The 21,999-nt window shown below is 44.9% G+C and overlaps 1 protein-coding gene across 10 annotated transcripts in view; it reads right to left on the bottom strand.

The window, feature by feature from the left end:
- The window catches only part of PTPRF (protein tyrosine phosphatase receptor type F), a 364,428-nt gene that overhangs the window by 232,030 nt on the left and 110,399 nt on the right, over window positions 1-21,999 (bottom strand). For all 10 annotated transcript variants that reach the window (XM_082766651.1, XM_082766653.1, XM_082766649.1 and 7 more), the window contains one exon: window positions 1,654-1,815. In XM_082766651.1, the coding sequence (XP_082622777.1) occupies window positions 1,654-1,738 (85 nt within the window). In that variant the 5' untranslated portion in view covers window positions 1,739-1,815. The remainder of the gene's footprint in view (window positions 1-1,653; window positions 1,816-21,999) is intronic.

The raw sequence follows: 21,999 nt of genomic DNA, 5'->3' as shown, positions 1-21,999 counted from the left end.
ATATTTGGATCTGGGCCTGTGAAACAGAGCCAATTTTCTTCAATTTAAGCACATTGAAAGTATTCCACAAAATTGGCAAACCATTCTGCTGCAGATTATCCTTAGGCCAAGAACCGTCCTAGGACACCTCAAACTCCACCAGCTTGTGCATAGCAGACGGAATGATGCTTTTGTTCTTTGCAGGGGCCAGGATAAAGATTATGAACCTTGGAGAATTTTTTCACACTCCAGAACATTAAACACATAATTTTCTGTGCCAGACTCCAAAATGGGCTACAATGTGTAGACATAAAATAATCTGAATAAATGTCTTCCAGCAGCATCAGCAGCCAGGGGAGAAAGCTGAAGGAGGAGACAGCTGCTGCCCCCAGTTTAATTAGGCATCTCAGACTTCCACAGATTACACAGTAATCTGCTGCCTGTGCAAATCGCTCCTGGTGGTGGCAAAAATAGTGAATTTGCATCTCTTTACATCAATCTTCAATCTCCTCTCCACCTTCTCTAGATTTACTCCTTCTCTTTTAGTCAAGGACATTGAAGAACCCCAGTCCACTGCTTTTTTCACATTCAGCCATGCTCCTACTGGCATGGAGACCTTCTTCAACTTTCATGAAATCACATCTTAATTATAAGCCTGGTGACAAAGAAAAGCCAGAGGGAGAAGCAGATGGTTGGTGGCAGCTCAGGAGGCTCATCATGGTCACCTCCCGGCTCCAACTGAAGCATCCCATGGGCCCTGGATGCTTTCAAAGGCACTGAGTATTCACAGCTGCCACAGAGCCTGCAATGAATGTGTGAACATTTGGCACTCCGAAAAAAAAAATGAATCCTCCCAAACCATTATATGTTAATGCACAGAAGCACTCAACAACGTGCATGCATGGGCAGAATTAACCAAAGCACCACAGCAGCTCATGATGAGCAGTCCATCAGGATGGGCAAATCCTATTGAGGTATTTTCAGTTGTCCACCATTAGCCAGGTTCCTCCTCTTGTCTGTCCACAGCAGCCTTTTATGCACAGCTTTCTCCTTGCTCTGGACAGAGCAAATCCAAGCCTGAGAGAGCAGCTCTGTTAAGACTCTCAGAGTACCAGGCACAGGCACAGCAACTTAAAGCATCACCACAAGAGACATTTGACTCCAATTCTACCAAAATACAGGTGTAGGAGAGCTACACCAGAAGCTAAAAATCTGTGTCCTTTCCCAGCACCTCTCAGTGACCCACCGACCCTTAGGAGAGATGTCTCAGTAACACACCAATTAAGAGAGCTGGTAAAAGAACAAAATAAAGTAATGGGGATTACTGCAACACTGATACTTCTCTCTTCCTTCACCTCCCAGTTTTCTTTACTCATCTGTACATATTAGAAATCAAATTATCAGGTTTTTAACTTGCAGCTACTACAAAAGCTCATCCAGCACTTGAATAAATGTTGTCAGCCTTTTAGTTCTACTTGTGCCCTTTCACACACAATCTACCTGCATTGCACATATTGGAAAATAAGAGACTAGGAGGGTTGTTCCTTAGTCCTTAGTGTTTCCAGTACAGTTCCTTAGCGTTCCTTAGTGTTTCCAGTACACACCCAGTAGACTCCGTATTTGTTGAAAGAATTTGCAATGCATTCAGGCTGTTCAATAATGAGTGTTACTTACTGTCAGCTCCCGCTAAAGGCAGCATCAAGCAGCACAGGATGACTGCTGGCACTGTGAGTACTGAGACGCAGAAGTTAGGCACCATATTCCAAAGTAGAGCAAGTCCTCTTCAGTCTGAGGCAAGCGGTCAGTACATCCAGTGTTACAGACACAGACTTTCTCCTGCAAAACAAGGGAGGAAGAAAAGCTAAGTGATCAAATACGATGCACAGATTAACTGCTGATATTCCAAACTAAATTGTAAGGTCACAGTAAATACACAAATAGAGCTATTAAGTGAAATTTAACTATCTTTCCTGCTTAAGCAGCATAGCAAGACGATAGTACCCCACAGTCCATAAGTTGTTTAAGGGTCACGAGCCATAAAAGCATCACCAGCTTCAAATTTGTCTTCAGGTCCAGGCTCTATTATGGCCTATTAAAAATCCTTTAGTTGTTCTTAGCCATGTTTGTACACACATTTTGGAAGTTGCATGTTACAAGAAACAGCATCTTAAGCTCATTCATCTGCCCAAGAGAGAACTGCTTGACTACATACGTAGGGTGGTTTGCAGCCAACTACGTTAAACATAACTGAGCCCATTCAGCTAGGCTGGTGTACCAGAGCATCCTTTTGTAGAAGCAGCTTTATCTGCATCTCAGATGGGTCCAAACAGGAGAAACAGGAGCTGAACTGAGTCATCCCTCAGTTCACAGGGCTACTGGGGATGCCAGGAGTAAGCAATTGAGAAATATGCCTTTGAAGAGGTTTACCCAAAGCAAAGAGCTAAGCTTTGTCCTCCCCAGAAGAGAGAGGACTGACTTAAAAAGGACTGAATACCCCTTCTCCAAAACAAAGCCAATAAGTCTTTGCAATTGGCTCAACTTGTACATCTGCCTGGATATAGAAACACAGGACATTCCATGAAACCCAACCAGAAAGACAAGTATTTAAGAAGAATGCAATTTCTGGGTATCTGTGTCCTTTATCTTTTCATGAGAATGTACTCTATTTACCTCGAGGATAAGAATCCAAGGTTTGCCAGTTAAGACAGATTTTAAAGGAGCCAGCAAGCCCCATTCACTCAGTGACAATGTTTAACAGGAACAGTGGCTCACTCAGTGTTGTTATCTCAACGCAAGCTCAAGAGTCATTCAAAAGTCAGTGAGTTTCTCCTTTGCTAAGCTGCAAATATTATCAGAAGTTACCAATAGAGCACTAATAGTGACAAATCTCACACTGAAATATATTTCACCTTGAAATGTATTTCAAGCAAATGTCCATGTGTGCACAAACTGTACAAAACATGACCCGCCACTCTCTTAGCATTGGCTGAGATTTTAGAAATATATTTAAGATTGCTTTAACAAAGATATTCATATATTTGCCTTGTTTTTTGTTTTTAGAAGAGGATGAATTTTTTTTTTCCCTGAGAACTGCAGAACTTTTGATGGAGGCAAGTATCACACATTATGAACATGTTTACTTCTGACAGAAGCATAGCATTCAAAGAAAGCCAGCAATGACAGCAGGGAAATCCACACGAAATCTCAAGAGAATCTACCTAGGCAAATATTTACATTGCACCATACTAACAAACAGCAGATCATGATTCTTCTCCATTCTGTTACTGTATTTGCACAGTAAATCTTTTCACACGTTATAATATCACACAATACAAAGAAATCTTTATTTATGCAATGTCTTCTACAGCCAAGACATCTGAAAATACTTCACAAAATAACCTAGTTCTAACCTAGATGCAGGGAGAATACTGATCATCTTATCCTGCTTTTATTATCTCAATGAAGAAAATAAATCCAAGGGAGCTCAGCAGCAAGACTCCGAATACCGAAGAAGAGGCTCTTCGGATCAGCCACACTGGGTTCTCTGTTCGTCTCCAGCCTCCATATTCTCCTTTGTCCCTTGCCAAAGAATTACTAAAAGCACCATTAATACGTCTTAGGCTGCAGAGAGAGATAGCTGTGTCTCTGTAACTGCATCAGCTCTATTTCCAACAGGAAATTCGATTCAGTCCCCAAGCAGTTTGCCCAGTGTCAGCCAGCTCTCCAGATATGGCACACGGGGGAATGGGGAGAAGTGCCTGGACTAAGAGTGAAGATTATCTCTCTAAATTCTCTATGTACGGTGCTAATTTGTACAGTTTGGAGAAGCAAACCCGCCGAAGCACTCTTTGAGCAGCATTACATCTGGGAATACCCAACAGCAGCCAGAATCTTCGGAGGTTACTCTTCTTGAGGAAAAAAACACTGAGGGTTGAAATTACTGTGTCAAAACTCAGGATGTGTGCCACCCTCTCAAGTTAGGGCAGAGAACGAGTTTTACAGGTGGTGCTGGAAACATCTTAGGTATGTATCAGACCAGATTGGGGATGAATAGCTTTCAGAGAGCTTCTCCTCTTTCATTCACTTCCATTAACAACAAAAGTGCCTGATCTAATGGTGTATCTCAAGTGCAGATTGCTCAGAAGTCCTGTGAATGGCACCTCCACAGCCCTCATTCAGGAGCGACTCTTGGGAACACAAAAACCTCAGCTGAAGAATAGGTCTCTTGATTTCTGTCAGCTTTCAGCAAACAACATCAAGTTCACTCCCATCTCCAGCTTGACAGATTTATAACTTTCCTCTCAAGCCCATGAGATACATACAACGTGCATCATGCAAAGCTGATCAATTGGCAGTTACTTTACCAGATGCTTTATAGACTTGATCTTTTTGCAACTGTTTAGTGCTCTACGATAATTTACCATCTGGTAGGAAAGCCAGATTTCCCTACGCAAGACTGCTGTCTGTCCCTCCAAAGCAAATTCAGCACCTCTGGCCCTTAGCGGGAACAATCTTCTCCATTTCCTCTTTCCACAGCTGCTCTGTCTATGGAAAAGTTGTCTACATACAATATTTAAAGCCCTTTAAATTGGAGTGTTTTAAAATTTTATAAATCTGAGTAGCTGTCATTCTCTTTTGAAATTGAAAATATGAAAAAAAGTCTCTCCAAGTGGTTCAGCTCCCTCTCTTTCAGCAGCGAGGTGCTCCCCCCCAGCAGGATGTCCCCACGCTCAAAGCAAGGTGACGGGGCGCTAGCTGAAGCCCAATTAACCCTGAGAAGGCCAGCGGTGCTCTGACAGCTCTGAACAGCCACCTCAAACAAAGCTGTAGGCTTCCCTCCCCTGGGGCAGAAAGACAGCGTGAGAAGGAAAATAGCTATGAACCAAGTGATGTTGGTAGGTTTTGGTAATCAGCTAAACATGATACAGAATCAGTATTGCTTCAGCAGAATAAAGTCCATCAGCAAACAATCAGCTGATGCTCTTAAGACTGTTTCTTTTGCCCTGACAACCTCACGCCCTTCAAGCTGCTCTCCTCTGCATCTGGAATTATCTCCCATGCACCAGGTGACCTCAGGTCTCTTCCTTTGAAGGCCTCCTTTAATCTCACTGCTTTGACTTGCATCCCACAACTAATATTGCTTCCGAGCCCAGACACCGGAGAAAAAGATCTTTCAGAAAATAGATGTACATTCTCACTGCTACTTCTGCATCTGGTCCTGGCAATATTGTAAACCCTAGACCATGCAACCCAAAAGGAGGCTGCAGCTAAGCATTCCAGATGGTTTTGTAAAAACATCTGAGTTTAGCAAGCTAAACTCCGTCCTCTGCTCCCAACTCAATGTTAGCACTACCAAGCGCTAGTTTGGCAGAAAACTAGGAAGCTGGAAAGCGGAACAACAGCAACAAAAAAAAGCAAATCTGATTTAAATATAGCTGATTTTGCCGTGGGGCAGGTGGATGGAAAAGAGGAGGTCCTGAGAACATTTTTGAAACTACATGGTTTGATTCTTTCAGACAAGCAGAAAAAGCTGGACTCATTTAAAACAGAGCCAAGAATACCAACAGCTCATATGGTACTAGGAAATTCTGGCAATGAACACGTCCCATAGGAGACTGCAAAGAGATTAGAAAAAGCAGTCAACTTTAAAGAGTCAAGAGGAGTTTCAAACCAGCACTGAATAGCTCGTGTCCTCTATGAACTCTTCTGGAAAATAAACTGAACTGAAGCAAGCAGCACGTGGGTCACTAGCCATGAATGGCATGGCGAAGAAAAGCATCCCCAAAGCAAGTGAGCCTGCTCCAAAAGAGGGAAAAAAAATATTGCATTAAAACGGCTTTTCATTTTAAGCTACTTTGCAACCCTAAGTATCTAACGAGTCAGCCCAAAAAACGTTCCCTGCAGGAATCCCTGCACATGCAGGGGACTGCCAGGTTCCATTTCGTGTCTGCCTACTGACACCGCATTTGCTGGGGACATGTAAGAGTCTCCAGAAACCCACAGGACAGAAGGTAAGCCCAGTGCATAAGCAACGACCTTGTCTGACCTGGAGACAGCGAAACATCTTTTCATGAAGGAGCATGAATCAATTGCATTTGCTTTTCAAGTTGGGAGCTTTTTAAGTGTTCTCAGCTTGAGCCCAAGGATGAAAAGTCAGAAGATACCGGCTGGATGCCAGCCAGGTGCTAGTGAAGAAAGGGCTCAAACTGTATCAGCTTCTCCCAACTACACCACACATACGAAATAAAAACAAAACCCAGTTGTCTTTCTGGACACCTAGCTGCAACTCTGTGTTTTACACAAATACCCTGAAGGGCACTCCGTGCTTCAGAGGGACCCAGCCACCACTATTGCGAGGTGTCACCCAAACGAGGCTAATCAGGACCTGACCGAGCAAGGAGGGGCCACATGCCACACAGGGCAATGAGGCAGCTATTTATTCCATTAAAAATGAGCACAATAATTGGCTACAGCTCAGCTGCTTCATTCTGTATCTAACGTCTCAGCTGTGCTCTGAATGAGGAGGAGGAAAGCCATGAGACACCGTATAATTCAAGATCATATTGCACACATTAGAAGTTGTAGAAGAGCAGTTACACATGAGTTAATGACTTCTGAATGTTTCACTTCACTACATTAGTATTCCTCTAGCATAGATTTCTTTGTGCTTTTCTGCAAGAAATATAATATAAAGAGACTTGGGGAGTACAGCAATATGGCCAAAAACGACAAAATGAGTCTCATTTCACTCCAAACTCCCACATGCAGGGAAAGTATTAGAGAAATACAGTGGGGAGATATATGGAAGATGGCAACACTAACACGGGTTTGGGGAAGAACTTCATATGAACTTGAAATACAGCAAAATGGCCAAAAGTTAAAGCACGAGCGAAGGTACCGCACCTCCAGGACCCAGGTGAGAGCAGGCCTGGAGCATCAGGCTGCAGGCTCTCAAACCATCTGGAGAGAAGGGATGAGCAAAGCAATTCAAGGACTGGGGAGGATAAAAATCTCTGTCAAGTCACAAGCGCTAGACAGACTGGCTAAGCAAGATGGGGATTTGATAACCATCTGTAAGTACATGAAGGATACAAACACCAAGAAAGGAGTGGAGGAGTATAATTAGCCACGGGCATATAACTGTGAGTAATGGAATGAGACAGAGCAAATGAAAGTGTATGTTGAATAGTCTCAGTAAACTCTCCAAAGAAAAAAAAAGCAGAAGAGAATAAACCCCAGCAGGAAAATCTTTCATCATTTGTTTAGATGGAAATTAAAAACGGGGTGGAAAAAACACAAACCAAAACAAACAAAAAACCACACACACACACACACAAAATACCCCTCAACACAGGAAAAAATATCCTAAGCACTGACAGATCAGTGGGGGGGAATACACCCAACAGCAATAAACAATTCAGTAATACTTTGAAAAGATTCTCCTTCCTTATCTTGGCAAAGTATTAAAGAAAGTGTGAAGAATTCAGCAATGAGCTGGCCCAGCTACAGACCTCTGTGATGCTGAGCACACAAACACAAACCTGACCCCCGGAGAGGAGCGGAGGGAAGGAGGACACCAGGCTTCACGCACAGCTTGGACGCTCCTGGCCACCTCATTAGCCACATTTTCTTCTGAAGTTATTAATTTCTGAAGGTGCCGCTGCCTGCAGACAATCCTAGATAAAAAGGTTGTGTTGTTTTTTTCCCACTGAAACAAGGATTATGAAGGGCGCTGTTAAAGAACTAGAGTGATAAGTCAAAACGTCCGCTTAAAAGATAGATCAGCCTTGAGTCTCGGGAGCCCAGCCATCACTCATGCTGAGCACTAAATACAGATCGCTGTAGATCACCCTACCCAAGTGCAGAGGTTCCTAATGCCTGCTGTAAAGTCTCCTTAAAAGCAGGTAACTGCTGCACGCATATCACCCTTTCAGCAGAGCCCTGACTGTGTTCATGGAACAGACCCAACTGCACCACCGGAGGCACAGACCAAAGATCCATAGCAGCGGAAAATCCTGCAGAAATGGTAAACAAATTCAGCTATTCCTTAGCAAAGTCCACTAAGGTGGAGGAATGTACTCCCCTATCAGCCACTCCCCCAAAGCAAGAATTCCTGCACTTGCTCTACAAAAGACTACCCAGAGGACGAAAGACGCTTCGTACAAACGACCACATAATTACAGGCTTATGTTCAGCACAATGGAAAACAGCGCAGTGATTAAAATCACAAGGTACCAAGTCCTCTCCTCTAAACCCCAGTTCCCTGGCATCCAGTTTCACACACCCAGGACGTACAAACAAGGTTTTAAACTAAAGAGAAGAGAGCTGGGAACCACTGCCCTTCTGGGCTTGAGGCTTACAGGACACTACAGTTGATTTCTATTTCCTGTACAGCTGTGGCACTGCTATATTCCTGCAATGCTGAGCCCACCAGCTCCACATCTCTCAGACTGCCAGGAACAAAGCTGATCGGACAGAAAGTCCCGGGAGCACCAACTCTGCTCTACCCAAAACAGCAAGAATGCAAGCGATGGCTCAGATGAGGGATAAACTGTCCTACAAGCATTTGCATGGTGCCTGCTACCTCCAGACCAAACCAAACCCTAAATCAATCCTAATTCAAACAGAATCGGTTTCTATGTAACAATACTTTTCCTCTATCCACATGTCAACTCAGCCTCTTTTGAGGCCTCAGTGTAGAAATTTTCAGGGCCCGCCTGGATTGTGAACAAGCCATAGCTCATTCTCTCTTTGCTTCTCAGGAATTTACATTTCAAGCAGCTACCAGAACAGTTCTCGTTTGCAGAATCCATGAAAGTCAGACCTTAGGAGCACATGAGCTTTCATGTATTTTATTTCCTCAATTTTTGCTTCAACCACAGAAGAAGGTATATAAAGAACTTTTATCTGAAAGAGTGGCTCTTTTTAATGAAAAATCCCTTACATTTGCTGTAAATTCAGTTATGTTTTATATAATGTAGCATGCTACCTGGGTATGCTCAGTTAATACTTCCAGATTAATAGCTTATTCCAAAGCTGCTTTTGCCAAGACCTCAATTTCTGAAATTTGCTTATCTTTTATATTTAGAAAGGCTGGGCATGGTACTAGTACTAAGTCCTCCATTACATTTTTAGCAGTTAAAAATTGATGCACAGAACTCTCTATTTAGCAGTACCTTTTCTTCCTTAATTGCTGTCTTTAACCTCCCATCATCCGGTAAGCCCAATTTTCACACAAGACAATGGACACTGATTTGCCTAAATAATTTATCTTCTATGTATAGATGTTGTAGTTCTTCAAAGCGCACCTTGGATCTTTCAGTTTTCCTTTTATGCTCGTTATGCTTTATACTCTCTACTACTAATACGTGGGGGTTGGATTCCCAAATTTTGAAGTGTTCCAGCTCAAACAGCTCCTCAAACCTGCCATCGAGCTAGTGTGAATTATTCCCCGCCTTGCTAATTTAACTGCTTCTTCCAGCTTGCTTTCTAATGCTCCATTATTGCTTTTAAACCACATCAAGGAAACACTGCACTGTTCTCTCCACTTCTTCTCTGCTCTTACCTTCTCCCATTTTAATTTCAGGGATGCTCTGAGTAACTTGTTCGCTTTCTTTAAAGTTCTTCTTTCTGAAGTCCAACGTCACTCATTATTTTGCTCCTCTGCTTGGCCCCTCTAAGCCCACTGAGTATTCATACACTACGTGCACTGGTCATGGCCGCTCATGAAGATGTACACAAGGATCCCCCACACAACTAACCTCGCGGACTTGGATTAACAGCAGCTTGACAAAGCCTCGGGTGGTTAGATAATGCCGAGTGAATACCTGTGTCCAGGGCTATTTCAAGCCAGGCTGTGGGAAGTGTGTGTGTGATGGCTCTGAAATCTCCACCCCTCAGCCACTGCCATGCATGGTGATGCAGAAAGGACCTCCTGCTCTGATCCTGCTAACAGAGACAATAATCCTTCTCCACAGGTCCACCAAGCTCCCGCAAAGCAGCCTCGCTAGCCGTGGCTAGGACCAGCACTGCTGCATGACACCAGCCCCACACCCCACCTGCAAGCACAGCCTGGTCCAGCAGCTCCTAGGACAGAGCAGGAGACAGCAGCGGGCCGCCACAGGGCAGGTGTCTTCCCACCACCATCATTCAGCAGACAACCTATGCCCTACTGGAGGCTTTATATCCCCAATTAAACTTTCTGTAATTCTCATCTTGTGAAACTATGAAACATTTTCAACGCTAGGTTTTGGAGTTATTCTCTCCTAAAGGGTTTTGAAGTTAATTATATCTTAGTTGCTATTACTGTCTCCACCACAGATACTGCTTGAACCCCATTATTGTGTGCATTACTGAGGGCTAAAATAAGAATAGCTGCTGCCTTGGTGTGCTCTAGAGCTAGTCTTTCCAAGAAACTGCTTCTCTAACCTTTGCCCAAACGTTATATGTGCTCCGTTTATATGCAGGTAGTTAACATAGCCCAGTAGGGTAAATGGGCTTATTAGATTTATTAAACTGAATTCTCTCTGTGCAGAACGCCCCCAGCATCCTGCAGTCCTCTGGCTCTGGAGGCATTTGTGTGTTACCATGGAAGACAGCACCCAGAAATTCCCTTTGCAACTAATAAGCAGCAACTATGAAAGCACAAGTTTCATGCAGTTGTGTTCTGTATGAAAAATGAAAGCTGTTTCTGTAACCTATAAAGAAACAGAGATGCAATCAAGCTTATTACAATAAGATGCTAAAATTATGATTATTCTCCCCCCACCACCCAGGCCCCCTTGCTTTGCTCTGGAAAGGAAAACACCCTCTGAGGTAGCATATACTACATTGCGCCCAAGCCATGCTTAAGGGATGTAAATAAAAATCAAGTCCTAGGTGTAATATAATGTTTAAGATGAAGAAACCGAAGGTCTGTAAATTAAGAAATCCTGAATTAATGGTGAGAAGTGGGTCTTAACTCTGACTCGGTCCAAAAGTACAATTTCTCTCCTTCAGCAGCAGTTAGAGCTAGAAATTAGAATTCAGATTTCTTGCATCCTATTCTGCACAGTAAGGCACACAAAATATCTCCCCATCAGGTTTTGCATCACTCAGATTTGCTGCTGTGTGTTCTAAAGAGCATGATGGAAGCAAATCAATTAATACATTTTACAAGTCATCTTTCTTTGGCCGATCATGGCAACAGGCTTTTGAGTTCCTTAACGGCTACAGGGACCTAAACAACAGCTGCATCAACTCTGCAGCAATTCCATGCTTTTACACTTCAACCTTAACTTAGGTATCCAAAAGAAAAAAAACAAAAACACCAACCCTGTGGTTTTGTTGTGCTTTTTTTTTTGTTTTGGGGTTTTGGTGGAGGTTGTTTGGTGATTTATTTATTTATTTATTTATTTTAAGAAATCTAATCTTGAAAGTTCATCTTCCCCAAGTTTTGAGAGCATTTCCCCTGTATCCCAATTAGATCTTGCAAATCCTCTTTATATTCTTTCACCACCAGGGGAGTGGTCCCATGCAAACAGTCTGAATTGAGATAAACCTGAATTCTAATAAAAAAAACAACCTGAAAAAAAAAGACGTACCTCCAAAAGCCTGCCCTTTTGTAATGGAGACTTCTGCCAACAGCAGATGGAAAGACCTTTGCAAAGGTAAGACAACCCATATGCCGCCTGCAGGAACTTCACGGCTTTACTTTTGAAATTCTCCACTCCTCCCTTCCAGGCCCCTGCCTGTACACGACCTTCAGAAAGAAGTTATATGTAATGTGCAGCTTCTTGGAAAGCCATTCAGTAAAACCTAAGGAAAGAAAATTACTGCTACTTGTTTTCTCAATCCATTCATACAATAGTATGCTGAAGTGCGTACTTGGAGCCCCTGAAATCTGATTCAATGTACGTCTTACATTACTTATGAGGAAAGCTATTTTAATTTTGTTAGTTGCCAGAACATAAAATCCCAAAGGCAAAAACAGAACAGATCTTAAAGGGGAACGATGTTACCTAGCTTGATGAAAAACAAAGGAAAGGTTAAGCAGGACCTGGTTAAGCAGGACTCCAAGGAAAGGAAGCAGCTCCCGCACACGGCTGATGGGGCTGACGGCACGAGAGGCAGCACCTTGCTCATCACATCCAAACACACCAAATTAACAGCGGCGCAGAGCAGCTCCTCAGCTGCCAGCAAGCAGGGCTCTGAGGCCCTTAGCGACGTTCGAGGAGCGTGCTCCAAGTTTTCGGCATTTACTTTGGGATTGGCGATGTCACCAGATGTCCAGGCCTTTTCTTACCTGCACACTAATGCATCAGAGTGGTTTGATGATGTTCCCTCTGAAGGTTCATCTGCTCGGAGACCACAGCTCCACGCACACTGCCCAGTCCATTAGTTACACTGGACCTGAGCCAGGCACGACCATAGGGGCGGTTTTACCGAATTAGCTGGAGCACGTAACACAGCTCCTGCGCCAGGTCTGTGTTTTAGTCTGGCTACTGGAAGGCAGGACAAAGACATCTCGAAATGTTTCAAATCAACCTGAATTGCCAGCCTGCGCTCGCACAGCACTATGCACTGCATTAACTAAGGTAGTTATGATCCAGGAATAACATCATCCAAAACAGAATAGATTTTCTGAGGCCCAAGGCATCAGCTGCCCACCAGCTTAAGAGCTTTCCTCAGTGCAAGGCACCCTGCACATAGAAGAGCCGATAATCAGACCCACATGGTATCAGCTGCATCTTGCTCCCAAAGACCCCCTTCCTTCTGTCCCAGCCTGGTCAGCAGAGCCCTGGCATCCCCTCCTTATGGAGCAAAGCTGCTCCTGGCGCTGGAGCTCACTGCTTTCCTTGTCAACCTTTGGCCAGAGCACGGATTCTGCGCCACAAAAACCTTCCCCATGAATATGATGCAAGGAACACCGTATGAGAGATCTCTGCTTTTATCCTTGTAGCTTTTAATAATTACGCACATACGCAAAGAGCTTGCAATCAGTGTACTTTGAATTAAATTTTAACCGATTTATGAAATATTTAAAACCACTTTTTTTTTTTTTTATAACATTTTAATTGTAATATTACAGAACTCATCTGGTAACACCTTATTATAATTCTAAATGAGCAGCAATTAACAAGCTATTTTATGGTGCCTAAGTCCAAAATAAACAAGGTCAGGACAGTCCTGCAAAAGGAGCTGCTCCTGTGCACCCTACTGGGTGGTCAGCGTACCTTTGGGATGCACTCTTTCCCCTCTCTGCATCAGAGCATCACACTTGAGAAACCACAGAGAATATCAAGTACAGATCCTGCAGTACTGCAAGCCCCTTGTCCAGACACAGACAGCTCTGCTCCTGTCACACCATCACTGGAAGTGACATCTGCCAACACCACCCCGCTGCAGGGGAAGGGAGGAGCAGACCCTGTGGGAGCTGCCCCCATCCACCAGGAAGCAAAGACCCCAAAACGGGCTGGGTTGAGGACAGAGCAGTGAAGGAGTCCCTCCTCCATGCAGAAGCCAGCGCACCTATTGTCTGAAAAAATAAGTTCGTCTTGGCATGGGGAGTGTTTCAAATTTCCCCAACACTTACAAGCAGGAGGAAGGCTGGGCTGCAGAGTGCCACAATCTCAGGTCACAAATCCCAGGACATTTCCCACTGACTTGGACGCTGTCCCAGAAATTTCTTGGAAGAATCCTGCTTCCTCACTCCTTAACTACCAAATTAAGTCCTTCTGCCTGGTAAGCATCCACTGACAGTTTTAAAGTAGCTATAGCAGAAACCTACCACGCCAACAGCATTTTAGGGTCAGCTGGCAAAGGTCCAATGCCCAGAGGCTTTGCTTTAGAATGCATTACCCACTGGTGACAGGTCAGGCTCAAATTTTATTTTCATATTTTATTATTTTAGAAGTAAAGTTCTTTGAGTTGAAAAGTGAGGAAAAAATAAATATAGATAATATGCAGCATACCAAGTAATTTTCTCAGAAGCCTTCTGAAAGGGGCTTTGTGACAGACTCCTGCATATCTTCTGATTTTCCCTGTCTTTCAGTGTAAATGACTCTCCAAAATCCAAAGAAACACAATGAAGGACACAGGCCATTCCCACTGCAGGAGGCAGCAGCAGCAGAACTTGCCTGATGCAGCTGGTATCCTCTCTGCCTGCAGGAGCAGCGCAGGGATATCTTACACTAACATTAAATACACAGAAACATTTGGGAAAGATTTGGGAAAGTATCAATGATCAGCTTTTTAAGTGGAAGAACGAAGTACCCAGGGCACTGTCAGGGCTAAATCAGCCATCCAACTCTGGGAGATGCTGGCAATAGAAAACGTGTTTTATGCATGCAGGTGGTTTATGAGAGACAATTTGTTTACAGCCCTTTTAAAAAGAGCACATGAAGGAATTTGACTAGCAGTTCCTCAGGAAGCACCGCTGTTTCTAACAACACTTACTCTCGCCCTCTGAGCCTGAAGGCAGGGTTCCCGACGGACTAACCTCTGCGCCACGCCGAGGGCACAGCGAAGGGCTGCTCGAGGCACCGCAGCTCCTGTTGCGCTCCTGCCCGCCTGCAGAAGCCTCACACCAGATGCAAAATAAGGTTTAAAAACACATTGATGGTGTTTGTCAAAAACCAGCAAGGCTCAGACAGCCAGCTGGTCACCTCTGGGAAGTGAGATCCTTCCTGAGCAAACGCAACAGGAGAATGCTGCAAGGGCCGAAACGGACTCAGCACAACACAACAGACATCCCTCTCACACCTCTCTGCCAGTGATCACTGAAATCCATGCCACCTGATCGCAGGGCAAGGCTGCGGGATGTGCTGCAGTTCCTTTTGCTCACCAGAAGCTGACCAAGGCTCGCCGCACGCTGCTCTCGTGCCCTTCCCCTGCAGTGCCACACGCAGCTCCGCGGTGCTAAGCCTTGCCTTGGCCATACATGCAGAGCAGCTGCAAGCTCAAACCCTTCCTCCACCAAACAGCTGGAGGAGGCAGTGTCTTAGGCGGCCAGCAAGCACGGCTGTCTGCACCTACGAGTGCCAGGTGGGCAACCTCCTGGAGAGCACTAGCTGCTGAGCAGCACCGGGGCTACCAGAGGAGCTGGCAGGGCTCGCTTGCTTCTCATCTGTGTGCAGAAAAATCATCAATCCCGCCTGCAGCAAGGATGCGTAGGGAAGGACAACCAAAGGTACTCACACTGCAGACTCATGGGCAGTGACTGCCGTGAAGGCCAAACCAGCCACTAACAGACAGCTGCATGAACCTGCAGAAATCGATTCTTTCTTTTTGAACAAGCCAACTGCCCCGGGAAGTCCCACCATCGCTGAACCCTTTTCCGTCTGCTGTATAGGAGAGTTTCTAGCAAGTTACTGGCAACAGAAAACTGTGGCTGCTTGGCCCTTTATTTTTGAAATCATTCTACTTGGATTTATTCCCCTACACGCAAGCCAAACTTACTTCAGCCAAACGAGAATCCTATAAGCCCCTCTTTCCTCACAGGAGAGTGGGAACAAGTAGAACAGCGAGTGCCTTCTTGCTTTACTGAATTCATTACATTAAACCAAAAGCAATGTCATCTTAACTTGAAAGGACTTTTAAAAGAGCTTGAAGCAATTCTGCTGCTGCAGCATTTTTGTATTTTGGATTAACTACAAGCCTTCTTAACCCCTCCGAGTTTGTAAACGCGCATACCCATATCCTCCTAAGCTTTCAGAGCAGGAAATCTCTAAAGTGTTAGCAAGCTGAGAGTTAAGTCACACAACATGTATAACTAGTGTAATTTGAGCTCCCCTACACGTTGACGAAGTCCAAGTTTTAGGTATTTTTGTCCACAAGAAAGGGCCTGCAGAATATGGTGAATTACCTCAGACATTCCACATGTCTCATGTGCAATTTCCTCCATTAGCATCCCAGGCTCGTGGGGACGATGAAAAGGTCAAAATCCTTCTAAGGAAGAGAGTGCCGAAATAGTATTAAATGTTACCTTTAAAACATTTCCAGTTAGTATTAACATGGAAAGGGGGAGTTTGTAAATTCCTGATTACCATCACAGACCTTTTAAGCTGTTTTTCCTGCCACCTGAGTATATCAGAAGCTAGAAAAAAACCTTAGTAGCAACTTTCTTGAAATGAAATATTTAAAAAACCCTGCCGCCAATAACTGCTTTTGTTTGATGTAGTATGTCATTTTCCTGGACAGCTGAAAGCCTTAGGCAGATATGCAGAGAACAACAGCAAACCATCTCATCACTCTTTTGTTTATTAAACCCTGAGTTTATTCAAGTGGCTTTGAATCCTGAGCTATACAAAGTCTTCTGAGCCACTCCACGCTCAGCAATCGATAATGGGGGGCAGAGAGAATCAAAAACGTCCCGTAACTTTATTAACTTGCAGAGAAAGCGTCAGAAAGCGAACCCTTTCATCTCAACTCGCGCAGGCTAAGAACAGTGAGAGCGACAGTGACCAGAAGCAGGCCCATGCCAGCGTGGTGCGACTGCTATCAGGCACTTGGAGTGCGTGATACAGTCCCTGCAAAAAGCGTTCTGGACACAGGGCTCTTCTAGTGCATTTGCTTCTATAAATACCACCTCCTGCAGAACTGGGAATACCGAGGTTTTATGTGGTTGACATCAGAGTGTGGACAAGCTCACACGCTGCTGGTGAAGTTATTGATGTCTCCATGCCCGTTAGCTGCTTTATTTCAGAAAATTCCCTCTCTGAAGTGGTGTCACAGCCAGAGAGGTCTCCCAGAGGCCAGCAGACTTGCTCACAGATGCAGTGGAGTCCCTTCCTTCATCCATTCAACAGCCGAGAGGAAGCAGGGAGCGCACGACTGACCACTACACAGTGTTTCACTGCTAAACTGCCGCTGACCGCCAGGCAGGCCTGCTCTTTGCTCACTGCATTCAGCCAAAAGGCCCCCAAGCATTTTATAGCAGGGATGACTGGGATTTTTTTTTTTTTTTTATTTTTTTTTTTTTTTTTACAGCATTACTTCTCAGCTCCCCTCCTCCTCCTCCTGCCCCCAACCTCTTCACACCACTGCAGAGCGGTTTCGTGGTGCTGTGCTCCAGCCATCACCAACACAGCACCATGGATCAGGCTCTCTCTGGCTGCTTGTGCAAAGCACCATTCACAAAACTACCAAAGACCCAATTTAAAGTGAAGTTTTAGGCCTTCTTCCAACTCTGCTGTATTTTCAGAGGATGCAAGTATGTCGGGACAGGCTCTACACATGCTATAGATTAATGGATGCCGAGCAGTGCCAAAGTTGTCTCAGATAAATAATACCGAGAGGAGATGGATGGCGTAACAAAGGAAGATACAAACAGTCTCAGCTCAACGTTACTTCAAAAAGGGTTATCTATGCTCTGGCCCATTCACACAAAAAAGGAAAAAAGCCATTGTTATACATAAAACTATCAAAAGTGCCTCACAGGCCCACCCTATCACTGCTCATTTTCCTACCAAATTCAATGAAAACATGCACTTGTTATTCAGATTAAACAGATGCAGCATCAAAGGGTCTTGCTGCAGTGTTTGGGACAGTCCCAGACCTTGTTACGGCACCAGACCTTGTTAGAGCATGCCCTGCCCTTGCTGTAATCCAGGCAATGAGCACCCTCAATAAAGCTGACACAGACGGTTTGACTGGCAGGAAGGCTAGCCCCGGAGGTGCCATCCGTCACTGCCTATGGCTGCATTTCTCCCCCCTTTGCTATCTTTTCTCACACACTTCCCAGTGTTCAAGTGTGTTTCAAGACAGCTGAAAGGATGTCACCTGTAATCTCAATTCAGCACAACGCTAGGTAGCCAAGATGGTTTAGCAAGAAGGTGCCTAACTTTGAGGTTTATTGCACCTCTGCAAGACTAATCCGCTCCTGTTCCAGCAGCGCCGACAGCAGTGTCCAGCCCCAGCCCAAAATCAGGTAGCAGAAACACGCAGTCACAACAGGCACGCACTTTTCGTGCTGCACAGTGGAGGAGCCGTGTTAGCAAGGCAGCACGCACCACAGCCGGCTGCATCACCTAACGGATCCATTAGTGTTTGGTCAATGACAAGAAAAGTACAGCCTTTCCTCCCCTTAAGTAAGACACTAATCTATTACAACTCTACAAGCCAGGGTAATTAATCAAAAGTCTATCATACCATATAAAATGAAAATGGCTCCAAGATGTGCCTGTACACACCGATTAATTATTAAGGGAGCATTAGCTGAAGCTTTTCACCTGCCATTTAGAAGGGGATAAAATGCAGGCACAGCGCAGCCGGTGCCCCCCTCGCCCCGCTTCGGGCCACAGCCAGCGGGTGGGAGCCAGCAGGCAGCCCCTCCAGCCAGCCCGCGCTGCAACGCCTGCACATGTTTGCCTGACATTTCCACTTCTGTTTCAAAATAAAGTCCTCAAGCAGCACGGCGAGGGCTTCCTGAGCAGTAGAGTGAGCATTCCTCGAAACCACCAACCGTGTTGTTTTCAGCTGTGTGCGCACGGCTGTAATCAATGGGAGCACTTAGCAGCGATGAGTACGTACCGCGAGAAACAAACCCCGGTCCTTTGTGCCACGGCTGTATCTTCTTCCAGACCAACCAACGAATCGAGACCGCCGGCTGCGCTGCGAGGAGAAGCACCGAGAGGGCTGGAGCTTAATTAAGCCGGGGGAAATACGCCCCGGCTCAGGAGCAGACAGAAATCACCTCTGTAGCGCACAAGCCAAGAGCAGACGACAACACGGCAGCTTCAGACTCTCTCATATTTCTCCCGCTTATGACCTGAGCTTTATTCTAATTGCACAAATTGAAGAATGATTAGCAGTTGTGTGGACATTAAATGCCCTGTTGATGTAACCAAAACAGATTTGCTTTATTTGCAATGATTACTTAAGGCCATAGCTGTGAAACTAGAATGAATCAAAATGAAAACACACATTAGAAACACAAAACATCACCTCAGAAAGGAGGGGGGTGGCAATATAGCCTCGATAATAATTTAAAAGCCACACACTTTAACATCAGGCTTTCCAGAAATAGAGAGGCAGGCACCTTTTTCATGAAACACCATAAACCTGCAGGTGTGCTTCTCATCCTTTACAGTCTCCAAAATGAACTTTTACGAGTACAAACACTAACGAAATTCATCTTGACTATTTTTCCCCCAACCAGGCCTTCATATAGCAATCTATATCCAGTTTTATGATAGATTTATATTATCTTTTTTGCTGAAAAGGGTTACAAACAATTTTTGGGATTAGCAGAAACACAGGGTCAGGACAGAGAGCAGCTTCCATCAAGCCAGGGAAGCGCGGCGCCGATACCTGCAGCTGCCCGTGCTGTGACAGCCTCCGCAGGCAGCACCTTCTCTGATGAACAACCAAATGGGCGTCAGCACTGCTGGTGGCGTTTGGGAGGTAAAAACCAAGCTACAACTTTAAACATTTTTCTCTCATCTTCCATCTTTCACAGATGCTCCTCTTCGCAGCTTATCTCCCAGCTGCACAGTGAGAAACAAGGACCCCAGACTGGCTGCCAGCCAGCCTTTTCAGACTTCATTTCTAATACCATTACCTATGAATACGTTAAATTTACTTGGCTGCCAGTCACCACCTCATTAACCCCGCCAGGAAAGCAACTAACATAAATAAACCTCACAAAATATATAAATATGTCTACGTGGTAAGAAAGCCATACCTCTCTTTTTAGCACATCATCTAAAAGGTAGATCTCGAGAGGTAAGTCTCTAGCCATTAACCAGCTACTTCCTTCTCCCCACAGAGGAAGAAATTGTGTTTCTCTCTGACAGCAATAGATGATGTTACTGTCATTACAGCTGTTTCAGAACAGTTTTAAACTACAGTCATATTTCAGAGCTACCTGCCAGAGCCCTTGTTCAAAACTTTAATCTCTCAATGTATTGTTTTCAAGAGGAGCTTTTAGATTCAGCTGTCCAAGTCATCGTGTACACAAAAGGGAACGCATACTTGATGGGGATGATACAAGCCTACCCGCTGCATGCACAATGCAGTTCAGGCTCCTCTGGCGCCTTCCCAGCCCGCATGACCAGACTTTGTGCATGCATCGAACAGGCAGCATCGCAGGTGAAAAAGCCCAAGAAAAGGTTCCCTGAAGGTAGGGATGGGTCAACGTTAGAGACCTTGTTGGACATCTTCCTCCCTGCACTGTGCAGCCGCCGCCAGCCTCAGCTGCTCTGCCTCTCCAGGTTTTTTCACTTAGCAAGCAGATCTGACTGGTTTTACTTGACTTTGGTGTAGACCTGCTACGAGTTTCTTTCCAGAAGACTTTCATACATGCTGTATATACATCATATTTACTCATTATTTATGCTATTTATATTTATGTCCATATATTTGTGTAAAAATGATACCGTACACTTATTTCACCATCAATCCACTGTGATTTTCTTTTGAATATTATCACCACCACCATGGTGCTTTGCTTGTACGCTGGAAGCGGCAGAGCCGAGGAGGAGGGCTGTGTTTTCAGCAGCAGGGCAGGTCCAGAACTCCACTCCTGCCTCCCAGCACAAGGACTCCGGTGGCCTTGCAGAGTGTGACTCCACTTTGGCACCTTGTACTCCCCAACTCTAAAATCAGCGGTAGCACTCATCCGCCTCCTTGACACGATTTTGTGAGAACAGATTTTTAAAAGCTATGAAATGGGAAAAAAGTAAATACTGCTATCTTAAGAACAGCAGAAGCTTACTCCAGTTACTAAGCTCCTAGAAAAACACAAAAATTTACCTTGCAAAAGTTTTCTGAACAGATTTATTCCTTTGTTTCTTTCAGTTCCACTAAACCTTTAGTTTTAGGTATGACCATTTATAATGCCATGCTGGAGAAAGGCTGCAGAACATTTGAATTCTAGTTATTCCACCTTCAGAAAAGCCCACAAATACACAGGTTATCTCTTATAACCCCGCGACAACAGAGGTTCAAGCTCTAGCAGAAGAACAATGAGATAAGAAATCAAAATGGTCATCTATCTGCTGATGGTGCATAAACACTGTATTTACCAGCACTTTCAAATGCTGATTTCAGACTAACCTCTTTCTCATAATAGTAATAGCAGAAATGGCCATTTCAAAAACACTGTCATCCAAATGTCACGAAACAAAAGAGAACAAATGATACTCCTGTGAGAAATCTACCTCCGCACATCTCCTCTGGCATTTAGGAGCCAGCACGCAAGGAGAATAACCAGGCTCTTGTCACCCAGCTCACTGCAAGGACTGAGCGAGCAGGGGGCCTGCACTGGCAGCCCGGGTGAATGCCTCCCTTCTATCTGCAGCCCTTGCCTTGCTTTGCAGAATAGGACCCGATCAGCACTCATCTTCATAATTACGCACCAACGATTAGCAGGAATCTTGGTGGGCTGTGCTTTTCACCTGGTAAGAGGGCTCCGTGAAAAAGGGCTAAGACCAAGCGCAGCAGATGGAGCTATATATCCTGCCCATCTCTAGAGAGCAGATTTGTAATGCAAAACGCTGAATTCAAGATGCGACCCGTGGATACACGGAAGCAATCAGAACCAAACTGATTAAACAAGACCCAGGTCTCCGCACGGCTCTCTGAATGCTAAGCAGCACCGAGGATACCTCGGCAAGGAGACAAACGGCACGCCGAGCCATGCGCCAGCAAGATCGTCACCACACGGCTACTGCCTCGTCAGAAACATCAGGCAATTCTTCTGGCAACCCTCCACGGCCAAGGACATCTGCATCCCATAAGTAACTGCTCCCAATCTCAGCCAGACGTACTGAGACGAAAACCTGAGCTCACAGGAGCCGCCTGTTTCATAGTGGGGATGCCCGGGGAAGCGATGCTGCCATCCACGCAGCCACATGCAGCAGCACTTAGCGCCAAGCCCTCAAATTCAGATTTACAACACCCCAGGTCAGAGGATGAGTTTACATTATCAGCCTGGTCTCTCGCAACCCCAGAGACAATACATTTCATCGAGCTGCTGCTATCCTGAGCCCAAATTCTGCTTGACTAAAGCACATCTCCTTGATTCGGGATGGGAGGAGT

This window comes from Aythya marila (genome assembly GCF_965140915.1).
Source record: "Aythya marila genome assembly, chromosome: 8".
Classification (NCBI taxonomy): Eukaryota; Metazoa; Chordata; class Aves; order Anseriformes; family Anatidae; genus Aythya; species Aythya marila.
The sequence above is the reverse complement of the archived record's forward strand: the minus strand, read 5'-3'. Positions and strand labels throughout refer to the sequence as shown.